The sequence below is a fragment of the Oenanthe melanoleuca genome, chromosome 8 (assembly GCF_029582105.1).
Source record: "Oenanthe melanoleuca isolate GR-GAL-2019-014 chromosome 8, OMel1.0, whole genome shotgun sequence".
Taxonomy (NCBI): domain Eukaryota; kingdom Metazoa; phylum Chordata; class Aves; order Passeriformes; family Muscicapidae; genus Oenanthe; species Oenanthe melanoleuca.
Window position 1 is genome coordinate 4,532,306 of NC_079342.1, and position 16,779 is coordinate 4,549,084.

The following is a 16,779-nucleotide window of genomic DNA, read 5'->3' on the forward strand; positions in this document are numbered from 1 at the left end:
GAGGGTTTCCTGTGCCTGTGCTCCTTGCCCAAGCAAGAAAGCTGTTCCAGATGGTTGTATCCTGCACAGCTCTCCTGAGATCTCATCACCTGGCAGGAGCCTGGGCTGGTGCTGCCACAAGGGCAGGGTGACAGCTCTGTCTTGGGAAGGAAGTGTGGGGAAAGGAGACTTCCATGAAGATGAGACTCTCTTCCCTCAAGCTTTCATTGTGAAGGGGTTTTCTGTGACCAGCACAGGGGTAAATGCAGTCAGCATGAGCTAGAGGTGAGTGTTCATCTTCCAACCTGTCAGCAGGGCTCTCAGCTTCCTAAATCTCTGTTCTCTGAGTTGTCTAATGCCCTGTTGCCAAACCATGTTTGATACAAGAAGAAGGAGGGAGTTTGTTGTTGGCTTTCCCAGGGGCTGGAGCAGAGGCTGAGCTCTGCCCTGCCAGTGCCCTCCTGTCAGCAGGGCTCTCCTTGCTCTCCTGCCTCTGTTGGGTTTGTATCCTGGTAACAGCTCTGTGCTCAGGCACAGACAGCTCCCTGTGGTCCCTGCAGCTCTGGGAAGCATGAACAAAACTCATCCCCAGGTACAGTCCTTCAAAAAATCCTACATACATATTCCCTGAAGTATCTGTGCTCTTGACAGTGCTGTTTGCCTGACCTCTTTATCACTGCTTTCTCTGAGATTCTGAGTTGTTTCCACTTACCTTGATACAAAAGAGTTGATGTAAAGCACTGGGCTTGGTTAGTGCTTGTTTTACAAATGGGTAATTAAGGTTTAAAAGGTGATGTGATGGATCGTTTTGGGAATTAAAGTTGGGCCATGTTTTCACTGAGGCAATCTTTGCTTGTACATAACAATAATGGAGTACAAGATGTATTCCTGGGTAAGATGGTGTGAGAACTAGAAAAGTGAAGTTTGTGTGGCTGTGAGGATTTACAGAACCTTTTATCCCTTTCCTTCTAGAGAAATGGTGGTGTAGCTACTGGTTCAACAGATTCCTTCTCTGGAAATAGAGGTAATGAATAAAATGCAGAGTTTTATTATTAAAGCATAAATCAATTGAAGCTATCAATGTAATATAAAAACACAACCACAATTTATGGTCTGTTTGGACTGATTTTCCCTCTTTTCTGTGTAGTGAAATGTCCAGACTATAAAATTAATAAACTTCAGCTGTTCTGTGTTGGCCTGGAGCTGGCAGTCGTGTGTGTAGTGGTATGATAGGTGATCCTTGTCTGTCACAGAAAGGCTCATAATGAGCTTGCTGTGGCCTTTCCATATGTCTTAATAGCCAAACTTCAGCAGATTTTGCCTGTACTCTGAAGGACGAGGTGAGATCAAACAGAACCAAATAGCAAGCCTGCAGATCAGCTTGCAACATTTCATCAGCACCATTATTTTATACTCAAGTCTATAACTGTTGTGCTTTGTAGTCAGAGGTGTTTTGTAGACACAGACATGCTGTAATTCACCATTTCTCTTCTGAGCTGAAATGTGTTTGGCTCCTGCTGGAGCATGACAAAGGGGGAGTTGCTGGAATGAGGATCCTTTTGCTGCTGAGCAAAGGCTGTGCCTTCCCTTGACTTTGGGCACTAAAACAACTAAGTAAACACAAAGCACAGCTGAGACAAATTCTAACTGAAAAGTTAAGTGTCTGAAAGCTTTTTAAAATTCTATTTAAAGATTTTTAAGTTCAGATATACCAAAACCAATTATACAGGCAGTATTGTGTTAAGTGACTGGTGTTTTTGAGATGGCCAAAATATTTTTTGCTATTGGGAATATGAAGGAATGCAGGAAAATGCCCTGTTGGTTTAGAGGCAAAGCTCTAGGTGCAGGTTGCTGAGGTGAGGGTGGGTGCCTGGCATTGCTCCTTTGTGTGCTGCCATTGTGTTGAGTGACTGGGTTTGGCCAACTGCCTTTTCTGCAGTTGGTTTGATTTATGTACCTGACTTTCTGAAACCTGCAGTCCCTGGAAGGTTGCTATGCCCTGGAGATGTCATTAGGGAGGGAAAGGGCAGCTCTTCAATTCCTTCTCACCATTTTGTGCTGATAAACTAGCCTCATTCCATGGGCCTGGTTGGGGCAGAAAGCCTGAAGTGCTGTAAAATGAAATCTTAGCTCTTGGGGAGTTTTGTTATGGGCTTACTTCAGCCTGCCCTGTGTTTCAGTCACTGCTGTCCCTCAGGGTTGGGCAGGGTCTTGACTTTCTTCCTTCTGCATCCAAGTCCACAGGATGAGCTCTGATGGAGATGTGGAGTTTGTGCCATTTCAACCCCAGGGCTCTGTAACAGCAGCACAATTTCCTCCACACTGCAAGCAGCAAAATTCCCCAGGAGGAGGCTGTACTGGTTTGAAAGCAAAACCAGTAAGCGACTCCAAGTCAGAAATACAATTTAATAGGGAAAAAATAAAATATATGCAATAGTACAAAAGAAAAACCACTGTCAGAGTCAGAATACAACCTGACACCCTGCTAGTTAGGGTGGTGGTAGCAGTCCAGATGAAGTGGTCTTGTTCAAGTAGTGATCCTGCAGAAAGGTCTGGTGGCTCTTGTCCCCTGGAAACCAGTGGGTAAGGGCTGCCTTGGTGTTCCAAATCTCAGTTTTTATCTGGGTAGGAAATGTTTGGCTCCTCCTCCTGGCTGGAGCATCTCCCAGTGGGATGATGTAATTTGATCAGTCATGCAGTGGGACTCAGTGGCCCATTAACAGGAGATATCTTCCTGCAGGAAGGATGGGTTGTGGGAAAGATAAAGAACATTGCCCCACCTGGTTTTTAACAGATGGCCCATTAGCAGAGGATATCTCCCACAGAGATAAGGATCACTGCCCCACCTGGTTTCAGCAGATGGTGATAGAATACATACTTTTGGGCACATCTGTACACTGTAACCTAGGACAGAGGTGTTGAATGTTGGAGTTTGTCTCCTTAAACTCAATTATTAACCCCTAACTCGCAGCAGCCCATACCAATCTCGTATGCAGAGACCCCAAAACATCAGCCTCACTGATCCCCTCTGAAACACCCCAGACCTTTCCTCAGTCCCTCACCTCTCTCTCTTGCCTCCCCAGGCTGCTGCCATCCCTGTGGTGCCCACACTGGCTGCACACAGAGACCCCTCTGCATCTCTGCCGTGGCACTGCTCATCCTGGGGGCTGCCCTGGCCTCGGGGCTGGCTCTGGCACTGCTGCCACGGGCACCAGGTTGTATCCCAAGAGTGGTTCTGTTTTTGGAAAGGGAGGCAGAAATGGTGCTGCATGAGCACAGCCCTTGTGTCCATCACTGTGTGTTTAATGGTGCTCTCCAGCACAAACCAGGGGGAAGGGATGAGCAGGGTGATGGGGGCTGGACCAGCTTTGCTCAGCCCAAATGGCCACCAGCCATTCCCTGGCTCTGCTGTTCTGCTCCATAGGGCTGGGATAACTCTGGGTAGCTCTGTCATACTCAAACCTTAAACCCCTCTTTACTCCCCTTGATCTATTCCTCATATCACAAAAATTCTGGAAAATGAAGATTTTCTTGCTTTCCCCTCAGTGAACCGCCTCTGCACAGCCCCTAATAACAAGACAGGCTTCTTGTGTGATGACAGAATGACCTGTGTCCCAGCCAGCTGGGTCTGTGACAGGGTCAGCAACTGCAGGAATGGAGAGGATGAGCAGGAGCAGCTCTGTGGTGAGTGGTTTTGTTGTGAGCATCCTCCCTGCACTGGTTTTCCAGCTGTGAAACAGCAGCTGGGGTTCCTCTAACCCTACTCCGTGCTTCTGGCTGCCTACAGGAGCAGATAAGCCTGGCAGAGCCTTTGTAGGGCAGATGCTGAGAGATGGCACTGCCCAAAACCTAGCAGGAATGCCAGGAATTGAAGACTCCAAGCTTGTCTGATCTTCCTAGGGTTTCTTTTTTAAAAAGTGTGATGTAATTTTCCTCCATCAGTGAAGCTGTATGCCTACATGGGTAATTTATTGTTCAGTCACCCTGGGGAAAAAACTAAATAAAGCAGAAACCTGGGCCAGACTTCCTGTGTCCAACAACAGAGCTTCCCCATTTGTTCATGTTCATTTGATACTGCAGGGGAAGTGTCCTGGCAGCACTTTGGTGTGTGCCATCCCCATTTTAGCTGGTGTGGCTGTGCCTGGGGGAGTTCACCGTGTTCTCTATGTGTCCTTGCAGGTGACTTGCCCCACAGCCTCCCAGGACACCTGATTTTCTACTGCAGGAGCCCCAGGTCCTGGGTTTATGCTGACCAGAGGTGTAATGGGATGAACGACTGCGGGGACTGCTCTGACGAGACAGGGAGCTGTAAGTCTGTCTGCTGCCTCCTGGCCTTTCTGCTGATGGGTTGTACAGGTTGTACAGGTGTGGTGCTCGTGGGTGCTGCTGGAAATGCCTGCAGGCTGGCATCCACCACTAAAACTCAGAATAGCTGGGATAGGGTGTGAGTATGAGCTGTGCAGGCTCAGTCCCCCTGGCTGCCGAGGCTTCTGTGAGAGGGGAAAGGCTCTGTGCTTTGCTCCCAGTCCCAAAAATTGCTCTTCCTCCATGACTTGCTGATGTGGAGCAGTTTCATCAGGATGTGTGGCTGTAGTTAGTAGTAACCATTAAAGCTGGCCTTTGCTAGCTGGTCAGCAGATGGCTGGATCTCCAAGCTGCGTGGGAGCTGAGTTTTACTAAAATGAGCAGCAGATTTGTTCCTAAGTCACTGCTGTGCTTTTGGGAAAAAAAAGGGGGCAGGGGGGAATAACAGTTAGTTGTTTCCCCCAGGATGGCCTCTCTGCCATGAAGGTCATTGCAATGTCATACTCTGGTTGTCTCCCACAAGTAGCACCAAGCCAGTGTCTGCTTTGGTGGGCTCACAGTCACAGGGTTGTCAACAGCAGCTTTTCTGCTGGAGATTGAAGGGATTTTACCCAAGGAAAGAGGGGGTCAGTGCAGCAGAAGCATTTCAGTTCCCTGTTTTCTGTCCTTCCCAGTGGCTGCCTGCCCCCCATGTGGGCAGGAGTGGTGGAGCTGCAGCCCTGTGCACTACGAGTTCTGCTCCTGCATCCCCAGGAGGCTGTGCCGGGACGGCATCCAGCACTGCCTGGGCTGGTCCGACGAGTTCCTCTGCACAGCCTGAATCCTGGCACCCATCCTGCTGGGGAGAGAGCAGGCTGCTCCCCACACGTCACCCTGCAGCCTCGGGGTCCTGCCCTGCCACCTGCTTGGGATGATCCAGCCCAAGCAAATCCTCCCCAGCAGCGCAGTGACACCAAACAGGACCAGGGCTGTGTGGCAGCCCTTGGCTGGACACTGGCTGTGGCACAGCTGCCAGGTGAAGGTGACACTTCAGCACTGATGCTGTGCTGGAGATGCTTCACCAGCCACTGCTGGCACAGCCCTGGCCCAAGGGTTTCTCCTCTATGGACATACAGGCAGCCACCACAGGGACATTGAGAACTGCCCCGAGGAGCAGGAGCTGAGTGAGGTGAGCCTCCAACACATCTTCGCAGTCCTGATCTTCACTGGCAGGAGGAGAAGCTTCTATTTGTGTTCAAAACACGTCTGCAGATGGTTTCAGCAATGGCTTTGAGGGCTCTGTGTTGATGCTCCTGGGAATGATGCTCCTGATACTTCCTTGGGAATGCTGTGCTGGGATGACAGCGTGGGGAGCTGCTGCTCAGGCACCTCCTGCTCTCTTCTCAAACCATGAAACCAACACAGAGAGTAAAATGGCATGGAAAACTAGAGAAGTTTCAGGGTTTTGGGGGATAAATCATGTCACTGTGACAGAGTAGCTGTCCCTGACAAAATAACCTGCTCTTCACTCAGCACTGTGCAGTTTTGCAGCAGCAGGTTGAGAACAGCCATGGGGCTGGGATAGATCTCGCTGAAGTTGGCAAAGAAAGGAGGAAAGAGAAATCTCAGCCTTGGTGCAGAGAGCAGCAGAAAATCAAGTGCTGCTCCCAGGGTGGTGTGGGATGACACTGGATCTGTTTGCTGCCTGTTTTGTTCCTCTGCCAGCAAGGCAGGATCAGGCAGCCAAGCCTTCAAAGCAGTCCTCAAGATATAGGTATGGGCATGACACTGAAATTTAAGAAAGATGAGGTTTCCTCTGCTCCTTTGAAAATCTCATCTGTGTCTAAAACATTGAGGAAACCCCCCACATTTACAGTGAGTACTCTTACTTTTCTGTGCCCAAAATAAACATGATGTAATCTTTTTTCCCATTGCCATCCTAGGTCGTAGATATTTAAAAATAAACCCCTGTTCGCTCATTTTTTCTCTGTCCTGTGATCTGCAGCTCTGCCTGTCACTGTAACTTAGATCAATGGTGAATGTTGCTTCCAATTTGTCACTGGGATACAGCTGGAAATCTGAGAGATCTTTTTATAAATAGCTTTACAGTATTGTGACTCACACTTCACCTGGAATGAGAAGGCAAAACTCTGCATGGGGGAATGTTAAAGCTGCTTTTACTCACCTGTCCCTCTCCAGGCCTGGCCAGGGAGCACAGCTTGTTTTCTCTGTGCCTGTAAAATGTCATCCCAGGGCAGTAAGGATTTAACTAATCAGCTGTTAAAGTAAAAATACAGGAGCCCTCATGCTCAGCACAGGGCCCAGGTAATGGGATTGGTAAAAATAGGATTGGTAAAAAAATGTGCATGTCTCCATGGTCTGATCAGCATATCTCCAGTGGTGGAAGGGGGGGCCAAAAATTCCTTGGTGGCAATTGCACCAGAAGCAACTTGAGGGGGAAGACTGCATATCTTCATCCCCACTGAGCTGCTGTTTTGAGTCACAATTTGTGCCATTATTTGTGTCAGCAGAGAGCTGATGTAGTTGTCAGGGGAAGGTATTAATAGCCTGGAGTTTCTGGGAAAAGAAAGGATTTGAATGCGAGTGTGCCTGTTTTGTTTGTGCCTAGTCCTTTTTTGAGGGAAATTCAGGAGTAAGGAAAAGACAAAGGTGTTTTGTTCTTCATGCATTTTTGAGCTGAAGTTCATTTTCTTGGCCTCTTCCTGGTTTCCAAGGATGTGCTGCTTTTCATGGTGATGAATTATGGTAAACAGTGTAAAAGGAAGATACCCTCTGAAGAAGCACTGGTAGGGGAAACCTGGAGAAAATCCTTGGCCTCATGAGGCCTGAGTGAATTATGAGCCCTGTGCACCTCAGCCAGTTTTGATGGAAACAGGGCAGGAATTCAATGTTAAAGTTACCTGCAGCATTACAGCTGCACAGACCAACACAGAACAGGTCTGAGTGTCCAGGTGATTTACAGCTGATCTGCATAATTAATATTTGAATTATAAATGCTCCACAATGTTTTCAGATGGAGAAGTGCAGTTAGTGTATTTGAGGCACACTGAAAATGGGTTTTAAACCACAGAATGATCTCAAATACAGTGAATTTGCTTGTAAGGAAGAATGTATTCCACCTGCACAGCATAATCTCTACAGTAATCTCATTGCAGCTCTCATTTTCTGGGTGAAAATAAGAAAAAGGACTTGTGTTCCACTTTGGGCTTCTGTTGTTGAAGTGTTACTGCCTCTGCCTCCCTTCCCAAAGGTCTGTGCTTATCCTTTGTGCTCCCTCCCTCTGCCACAGCCCCATCAGCACAGCCTGGTGCTTTCAGGCTGAGGTTTCTGTTCTAGCAGCACTGTAAACATCCCATGGCACTTCATTTCAGATGAGCTGCACTGATTTGTGTCCTGCCCCTGGCGAGGCAGGAGAGGAGAAGAGATAGGACCAATTGTTTTGGTGAAAAATACCCTTCATCAAAAGAGTTAATTAAGGATGACAACAAAAACTTTATTTGAAAAAATTATTATGTATTGAAAATATACAGTAGCATTACCAACCTTCCTTCCCCCAGCACAGGTTACCCCACAGGCATGTCACAGCAAACAGATTTAACAGAACTTGTCTCCTTTGTCACTCTCTCTCACTATGTCCAAATCCTGTCATCAGCAAGAGAACAACAAACAAAAGACCCACTTCTTTCTGACTCAGTAGGTATTTAACAAATCCCAGTCCTCCACAGTGAGGCACAGATGCTTCTGTTTGGAAGTCCTTTCTCTCTCTTGTTCAGCCAAAGCTCTTTTTTTATTGTTCTTTAATTCGTGGCTGCCTGCAACCTCCTTTTTCAAAGGTAAATGGCAATTTTGAATGTTTTCCTTATAAAACTGCAAGTTTCCAGATGCTTTAGTTTCTGGCTCCACCAGAGTGCACTTGACTACTTCCTCTATTCTGCGTGTCTTGCCATCTACAAAAAAAAAATCAAGTTTAGATTTTGGCAAAAACAGAATTGTGCTATAAAATGCATAACTTTGTGGCACAAATTGTTTTGGCCAAACCAACTTGGAAATGTCCAGAGGAAAAAATTAGCAATTATATCTTGGACTCAGAATTTTAAGGAAAAAACTGTTGTATGTGCTTTACTTGAATTATCCAGCAGTCTAACAAATGAAAAGACTCAAGTACATTGTAATGCAGTTACACAAAGGGCTGAAATTGCATACCTGAGATGCTATTTGTTCTATAACCCCAAAAAATGGAAATACTCCCTGCAGAAAAGAAAATAAATCAACTCTGTGCTGTCCATGCAGTTACGTACAGAAGTGAAGAGCTGTTACTTTGGATTTCAAGTTGTCCTGGGGCTTCCTGGCCTCCATAATTGCCTGCTCCCACTGCAGAACTGTCTGAAAGAACAGATCAAGCAGTTAAAACGTATCTTGTAAAACGTACAGAAATATCATTGGAAACAACTCCATCCCTTGTTCTTTCCTATTCAGCAATTTTGTATTCTATAAGGCAAATTTTTAAAGAGTAAAACAGGTTTAACTCCCCTTACCTGTTCTGCCCATCCCTCTGTTTTGCAGTTACTGTGATCAAATTCTTTCAGAGGCACTTTTGAGTGAACCAGGCCTATCTGCATTTGGAGCCGCTTTATGACAGCATCAACATCCTGGGAAAAGGGGAAATAACACAGTCATAGGGCAAGAACCTTCATTACACTTGTCCAGTAAACTTTTTCTGATGATTTTTACCTTGAGACCTGTCCCAGAAATGTCCAAACAATTCAATTTCTTGAAAGAAAGAAGGTATCCAATTCCCACATCTGTGATTTTAGGGTTACCTAAAGGTAAGGCCAAGTAAAGTTAATTACGTTGCATGATGTGGAAAAAGATGATTAAAACACCAAGGAAGTATTTGTTCCAAAAGCTAATACTAGAACTGACTTTCTCCCTCTAATTATCAAAATACAAATATTTACAGTACCAATTCTCAAACTACTAAAAATATTGATGTAAGTAACAAATGCCTGAGCCTTCAGGTCTGCCCTGTGCCTCCTGGGAGGCCGGTGAAATCACAGCAATCAACAAATCAATTGCATTCCTTCAGTGCAAGGAATAAATTCTTTATCAGAATAGAAAGAAGTTCTTTCTGTTATGAGAGCATGGAGCACTTACAGGACAAGTCCAGCACCAGCAGATTCTCAAGGCCCTTTTTCAGCACACGGACGGGCGCTGTCATCCTGCGCAGGCCGGCATCTGACAGGCAGTTGTCCTTCAGGAGAAGCCTTTTCACACTAGCAGGAGAGATACAAACAGGTACTTTATGGTCATTATTTCTCACAGTTTTGCAGAATGTCCTAAAGCTCTGTGTCAGAAGGGTTATCCTGTGCCAAGCCCTACAGGCTCACTGTAAAAAGCAGTGAGAAAGGAGCTGGGTTAGCAGGACTAACAAATATCTTTATATTTCCCTGCTAGCTCAACAGAAGCACTACTTGAGCAGCTATTCCCACAGCTCCAGTGACAAACTGATCCTAGAGCCAAACATTTGCCAACAGAGACAATAAGCTTCTTTGTAGCCTGAAGTTCTTTATATCAAGGCTGCCAAACTGACATGCACTCAAAACTAAGAAAAAATGCTTGGCAAAATGAGAGAGAGCAGATTCGGTAAGTGATACAGCAATGATTTTAAGAAAATAATGAGGTATTATAACAGATTAGTAAAATTCAGGAAAAAACATCTAAAAGACTAAAGCACTGTCTCCAGAGCACTTCAAGGCAAAACCTTGATGCAAAATGCACCAAAATACTACAGCAACATAATATCCTTAATTAGCAGTCATCTTACTTGTTGTTTTCAAAATTTTCTACTTGTCATTCTTTAGTACCAAACAGTATCACAAAATTTACTGTTTTAAGATGTTAACTAACTAAATATTCAAGTTTCTGCTTGTAGAAATCTTCATCTAGAACACTAGTTTGGTTAAAAATTTGGCTGATAAAGTTCCCCCTTAAAAATAGGAAATGTAAAACTGTTCCAAATGTTAAAGATGCATTTTTTACCCAGACGATGAGAATTATAAAAAGTTGATATAAAACATGAGACATTAAATTATCTTGCATATTTTTAGTACTTTTGTGCTTTGTGTACAATAAATTCTGTATTTTGTTCACCTCCTGAACAGATTTTATGAACAACCAAATCTTCAACCTTACACTCTGCAGCCTGTGAAATTTCCCTTTAAAGTCTCAGCCTGATTCTTTGAAATGCTTAGTGTAGGAAAGAAAGTGTCATTTTTAGCTCAAGAAATTGGTACCTAGACAGGGCCTCTTTGGTGAGGTGTTCCAGCAGCTCATGTTCATCTCCAAGTTTACAGCAGGAGAGATCCAAACACGTCAGCTCCCGGAAAGACTTAATTTCTTCAAGCTTTTCAGAGATAACCAGGTATCTGCAAAGCAAAAAAAAAAAAAAAAAGCAAACATGTCTGAATTCCCAGCCTTCTCCTTAAATCACTATCATGGTTTTGATTTTTACAAAATATTGGACTAACAAGACTTCAACTAGAAAACATTGCTATTAGGAGCTTTTTTACAGATTATTGCTGTATTATTTTAGAATAATGCAAAATATCCCAGTTTATCATAAATCAGCTTCACAAACTGCTCTTCTTCAGTGTCTAGGAAGGGTATAGACAAACCCACATTCATCCAAATTTAAAACCCATCTCAAATGTGGATTTTAAACAGGACAGCTTGTCAGTGGCAAAATTTTACTTTTTATGTATGTCAGTAAAATACTTGACTAGGAGTAAAAGCCCAGAACTGGCCAGAGCTGTGGCTACACCCCAGGCAGCAGTTACTCATGGGTTTTTTTTTTAGCTGTGCTGGTTCCCTGCTCTGATTCACTCAGCAGCCACGCAAACATCTGTGCTGGAGCTATTCAGTAGGAGGTTTAGAGATGGGAACAAACCACTGAAGAATGGCAGGCATGAGTATGCAGTAATGAGCACGTAGCCCTCAACACCTCCCCTGCAGTCACCTCTTGCTGTCCCTGTGGCAAGACAAGCTCCAAATTCACTGATCTCTCCTGAATTTACCTCGTGTTCCCCATAGCAAGACAAACCCTGAGGTCAACATCTTCACTGCATAAACTGGGGGTGATTGCTAATTTGATCCCTCCAGGAACACCTCTTTGTTCATGCAAATAAGAGGACCTTAATATCCTCCCAAGTGTAATTTTACCCACTAAACCACCCCTCACACCCTTTTCCTGTGCAATCTGGCTCTGCAAAAAGCACAACATACAGTCAGAGCACAAGCCAGTTCTTGACAGAGATTATTAACTCAGGGGGGTTCTGGAGAGGAGAGTGGGCTCTTTTAGGAATAAAATTAATCAGAAAATGCCTTAATGCCTTACTTCCTGGATTTCAAAGACTTGATACTTAACTCAGCTTTCTGTAATAGCAAAAGATGCCAGAAGTAGCTTAATTTCCAAATTAAACCCATAAAATTATCTGTGCTAGAGATAAAAAGGGAGTAGGTTTAAAGGATAAAACAAAGGATAATTGACTTCTACTCAAACATTCCTACTGTGTTCAGAACACCCTTGGCACTTCATATGAATATGCCAGTACTTTGATTTTAAACTGGATAAACCATCCCTTTCTCAAGTGTAGAAATGGAAGAGACGGGTTCTATTACTGGGAAAGACTTCAGTAGGAGCAACGCTTTAAAAACATAATCCAGTTTTAAACCTGGCAAGACCCCTTCAGTATAAGATGTCAGCATTGAGAAGATGGAAAAACTAGTGCTGGACTGTAATCAGGGCCTTGTTAAAGTACATTCAGAATGGGAGTGGCAACAACAATAATTTAAGTAAAACCTGCCTGATTTCAAAACCTGCAACTTACCCACAGGTCTGTATCTTCTTCTGAGCCCCCAAAATGAGACATGACAGCAAGCTTATAGTTACTAAACCTGAACAATTTGCAAGGGTGTATTTCATCTGTACAGTCAGATAAGTGTGTTGAAAAGCTTTTAAATGGCAATTACAGAAACATCCCATGAAATGCCTGAGAAGGCACTAGGCACATAGATTTCCACAGAAGTGCTGATTATTATTGTTAAAAAATAGTTTCAGGTTTAATCCTCCACATGATCCCCTGCTGGTTAAAACAGATGTAGTCTGTTACCTCTATCATGATTTGTATCTTAAAATGAAACTTGCAGCTGCACTTGTAGGAAAGAGATGGGGCAAAAGGTAGCAAGCACAAGAATCAGATAAGGCTCAGGGCATTTCATTAAAATCAGGTGGTGTTATAAGTCCAAAATGTATTTTTATTTAATTTAATTTAGGGGAAGCTTGAAGCTAGCAGGAAGCCCCAGCAGATGACAAGATTTGTTAGGGGACACACTTACCTGTTCCTCAAGCACAGTGAGCACAGCACCAAACTGCCATAGGCTTCAGTGAACTTCTGCAGAGCTCTCAGTCCTGTCACTGGCTCTGTGAACTTTTGTCTTGCTTCTGCTGCTGAAAAAAGCTTTTCAGCAATCTGCTCTGGGAAACCAATCAACGAGTCAATATGATCAACATTATCAGAAATGTAACCCAGCACTAGGCTGAAGAGGGACTTGGCTGAGTAGCGGAGGTTCCCCTCCTTAGTGTATGTGAAGATGAAATGATCAGTCCTCTGCCTCCTTGCCCTATCATCCTCCCTGTTCATACAAAGCTCCACTGAGAAACTTCTGGAAAACAGACTAAAAGGTCTTGCTTTGGGAGTGACATGCTGTAGGCCGCCTGCACCCTGCTTTACCATGTGCAGCTTCCCATTTTCACGCACATATATTGGCCCAGTATCCAAATGGCTTTCTGAGTGGAGACAGTACGACATTCCCCTCGATCAGCTCTGCAAAAACAAATCACAGACAGGTGAAGAACAGCTGCAGAGGAAAACGTGACCCAGGGAAGCCCCGAAAGCTGGCAGCTCCCCTCAGAGCCCTGAGCATGACCACGTAGCCCTGCGGTGCAAGGAGGGCAGGCTGTGTGGAGCAGGGTGTGATCTGCCTGCCACCAAACCACACACCCCATCCGAGTGGGAACTGGGCCCCGGGCTGGCTGAGAGCCCGGGATGGAGACAGGGGCGGCGGGAGAGGGGCTGGGTTGAGTGGGAAGTGCTCCCACAACCAGGCCTGGTTCTGGTGCAGGCAGGAGCAGAAGGAGAAAGGAGAAGGAGGAGGAGGGCACATGTCTGACTGCAGCTGGGCAATGGAGCCTGCTGGAACCTCCCTCCCTGGGAGGGTGGGCATCTCTCGTGCCCCTTCCCCCGCCGCAGCCGGGGGGCTCTGGTTCGTGAGCGGGGGCAGGAGAGCTCAGGGCTGCCATGGCCAGGGGCAGGACAGGGACGGGAACCCCTCAGCTCCTGCCCCGCGGGGCTGGGGATCGGGCCCTGCCCGAGGGGGGGCCGGGGGTACCGAAGGGATGGGGGAGGCGGGTGCGAAGAATCGGGTCCAACCCGGAGCGGGGTGAGCGGCTCCGCTGGGAAGGGTCTGTGAAGAGACCGGGCCGTGCCCGGGGGTGAGCGCGCCGTGAGCGGGCACAGCCCCGAGGGGCGCCGGGGGCAGGGGCACAGGGGAAGGGGACAAGGGCAGGGGACACAGGGGGAAGGTCCCCGGCCGCGCAGGGAGGCCACAACCCCGCTCGTTCCCCGATTTCCCCCGGGTCCCACCTACCTGCCCCGGGAGGGGCCGCGCCGTCAGCCGGGCCGGGGCTCGGCGCTCCCGCCGCCCGTCCCGCAGCGCCCGCGGGCGGCGGGCGGGGCCGCGCGGGGGGCGGGCGGCGGGCGGGGCGGAGCGGGGCACGGCGGGAGCGGCGGGGCCCGCCCGCTCTGCCCCGCCCTGCCGGGGCGATCCCGGCTCCCCGCAGCTCCGGCACCGGCAGCGGCCTTGCGGGGAGCTGCCGGCGTTGCCCGCCCCGCCGCGAGCGATGGGAGCCGCCGACTGGTGCCGGAGCTCGGCGGGGGCCGCCCTGGTCCTGGCCACGTCCAGCGATGCTGATCACCCCGCCGAGAGCGTGGCGGACGGGTGAGGGCCGGGCGGGGGCGGCGGGAGCGGCTCCTCCCGCTCCGAGCCCGCCGCGGCTGGCCCGGGCTCGGCCCTCACGCCGGGGCCGCCTCACGGGGGGAGTGCTCGGGGCCCGGCGCCATTGCGCGGTGCTCTGTGGTGCAGAGGTATAAACGCCTCCAGAGAGCTGCCCCCTGTTCCTGTACAGGGCACTGCTGAGGGTACCCCAAATAAAAATGCTTCCCTCCTCCTTTTCGTCCCTCTCCCTCATCGTTCTCCTGTTTGTGCACCCCTCTTCTTTCCCCCTCCGCTTTCCCCCTTCCTTTCCCCTCCGTGATAAATTTCATTCTGGATGGTTATAGATGGAAAGTTGCAGTTGAGGATTTTGTCCGGTTCTCTCTACAGAAGTTCCAAAACGTTTTGGACGACGACAGGCATGTTCCCACAGGAATTGATAATTGGTTTTCCCAAATGTGTAAAAATCAGCAAAGTCGCCATCCAGTGTTATTTGGGTAAGGCTTTGTTGTAGATAATATATGCTGTATTAAAGTGTGTGTCCGTGCCTTAATGAAAGTTCCCACACTAATGTCATAGTCTGTACGTAGTCACTTTTAACATAAACACTTCACATAAAGATTTAATTTTGCATAACGATTCATTTTCACAAAGCAATCGTCCTTCATATCCACAATCCCCATAGCTTAGAGAAAAAAATAATTAGTTAATGCCCTTGAAAGTGCTTTGTTGGTTGTAAAGTGATTGAATAAATATAAGTATCAATAAACAATCAGAACTTGTGTTGATATTTCAAATTTATATATATTTTAGTGCGGACCTTAAGGATTGAAAGAAGCACATCTAAAGACCCTGTGGGTTTTCAAAAATGCGTTGAAAAAGGTAAGAGTGAATTTGTGAGGTTTTATGGGGACAATGTTTCTCTTTTTCAGTGAATCATTGTAACCCCTCATCCATTTGTTGAGTGAAGTGTGGTGTGATGATTATTTTATTAGATGTTAATATATCAGTCACGTTTAAGTGAATTCTGTTAACACTGCTGGTCTCTGCAGCAGTTTGGAGAGTAAAATGCTGTATAAGGGCTAAAAGCACTACTTGTGCACTTTATGTTCCAAAAATTAAAAACAGGCTTACATAGTATAATAGAGTGCCATTTCCCGCATTGTTTGGTTTGGGGATTGGCTTTTTTTAGTGCCTCTTGGGTGACCTTTTATAACACTGTAATGAGTGGGACATATACACACACACACACACTGAGATATTGCAAAAAATATTCTCTTAAATCACCTGTAAAAAGAAAAAAAAAAAAGAACAATGTCTATATGCAATGTAAATCCATAGTCTCCTTAAACTCACTTGAACTCTGAGTCCAGAAAAAAAACTTCACAGCATTGCACATTATTCTTCCTTTTTACCTTAAAATATGTTTTCTAGATTTGCAGCACAGAGAAGGACAGCTCCAAATGGAAGAATTTCCAGTGAGTATTTACAGTGTACATCAGTAGTGGTTCATGAAATGGGTTATCTGGACTAAGTGGGGAGAAACCATAAAAAACCCAAACATGTCTTTATTTACAATTATTGCTCAGTTGGTGTTAAAGAGAGGAATTTGTAGATTGTGGTGTGAAATTGCACTTCCCAGCTGCTCCTCTGTAGATTATGGTATGAAATTGTACCTGCCTAGTGCTCCTAACCAGGTGCAAGGGCCCTTTCCAGAAGTGTGGCAATCTTCCCTCCATCAATTGCTGCCTTTAAGGCTGCAGAGCTCAGGAGGTGATAGGATGTTTTTGAGTTGCAGGTCAAAGAACTTGATTTATGTGCAATGCAAAAACAGACACTGATATACCCTGACCCTCATGTTTAACAAACTTCTGCACGTGTGGTTTGGTAGTTTTGTTGCCACAGAGAATGCAATAACATTATTTTTATTCCTGCTGCAGCTTCCCGAGTTTGAAGCCACTTACTTGCGTTTCATCATCAAATCTGCCTTTGATCATTTTGTGTCAGTGCACCGGGTGATGGCAGAGGGCACGGCAGAGCACACTTGAGCCCAGCTTAAATTTGGGCCTCCATTTTATTTTTTTATAAGGAAGCTACACTTTGATACCTGCACTACAGAGAATGTTTATTATTAGAACCTTGTATTAAAATTATTTTTGAAGGTCTGGATGTGGTATGTATTCCCTGCTGGTTTAATGTGTGGAATAGAATAGGTGACTATAGAATCATTTAGGTTGAAAAAGACTTTTAAGATCATTAAGTCCAACCACAACACAGTGCTGTTGTTAATTGTAAGTAACAGCTTTCTCATTTTGTAACCTGAGCTGTCAGCCTAGAACACCTGAGCATAACTGAGTCCATTTAAGGTAGTATGCTTAAATATACATAATACATGAATTAAAACTTAATTTCCTGTAATTTTCCTTGCATTCTGAGTTAAGTAGA

General features: G+C 46.1%; 3 protein-coding genes across 3 annotated transcripts; 2 read left to right on the forward strand and 1 right to left on the reverse strand.

The window, feature by feature from the left end:
- The first annotated feature begins 496 nt into the window (after positions 1 to 496).
- On the forward strand, positions 497 to 6,241 carry LDLRAD1 (low density lipoprotein receptor class A domain containing 1). The gene is made up of 6 exons (XM_056497732.1): positions 497 to 571; positions 952 to 1,003; positions 3,063 to 3,194; positions 3,526 to 3,663; positions 4,159 to 4,287; positions 4,959 to 6,241. Exons 1-6 carry the CDS (start codon positions 551 to 553, stop codon positions 5,102 to 5,104), a joined length of 618 nt encoding a protein of 205 aa, XP_056353707.1. The 5' UTR covers positions 497 to 550; the 3' UTR covers positions 5,105 to 6,241.
- Positions 6,242 to 7,754: 1,513 nt separating this feature from the next.
- Positions 7,755 to 14,090, reverse strand: LRRC42 (leucine rich repeat containing 42). The gene is made up of 8 exons (XM_056497020.1): positions 13,990 to 14,090; positions 12,679 to 13,166; positions 10,578 to 10,709; positions 9,439 to 9,557; positions 9,016 to 9,104; positions 8,820 to 8,933; positions 8,583 to 8,667; positions 7,755 to 8,231 (listed from the first exon to the last, which is right to left on the reverse strand). Exons 2-8 carry the CDS (start codon positions 13,149 to 13,151, stop codon positions 7,975 to 7,977), a joined length of 1,269 nt encoding a protein of 422 aa, XP_056352995.1. The 5' UTR covers positions 13,152 to 13,166; positions 13,990 to 14,090; the 3' UTR covers positions 7,755 to 7,974.
- Positions 14,091 to 14,128: 38 nt separating this feature from the next.
- Positions 14,129 to 16,503, forward strand: IFT25 (intraflagellar transport 25). The gene is made up of 5 exons (XM_056497023.1): positions 14,129 to 14,340; positions 14,725 to 14,831; positions 15,148 to 15,216; positions 15,769 to 15,812; positions 16,275 to 16,503. Exons 1-5 carry the CDS (start codon positions 14,243 to 14,245, stop codon positions 16,380 to 16,382), a joined length of 426 nt encoding a protein of 141 aa, XP_056352998.1. The 5' UTR covers positions 14,129 to 14,242; the 3' UTR covers positions 16,383 to 16,503.
- Positions 16,504 to 16,779: the final 276 nt, after the last annotated feature.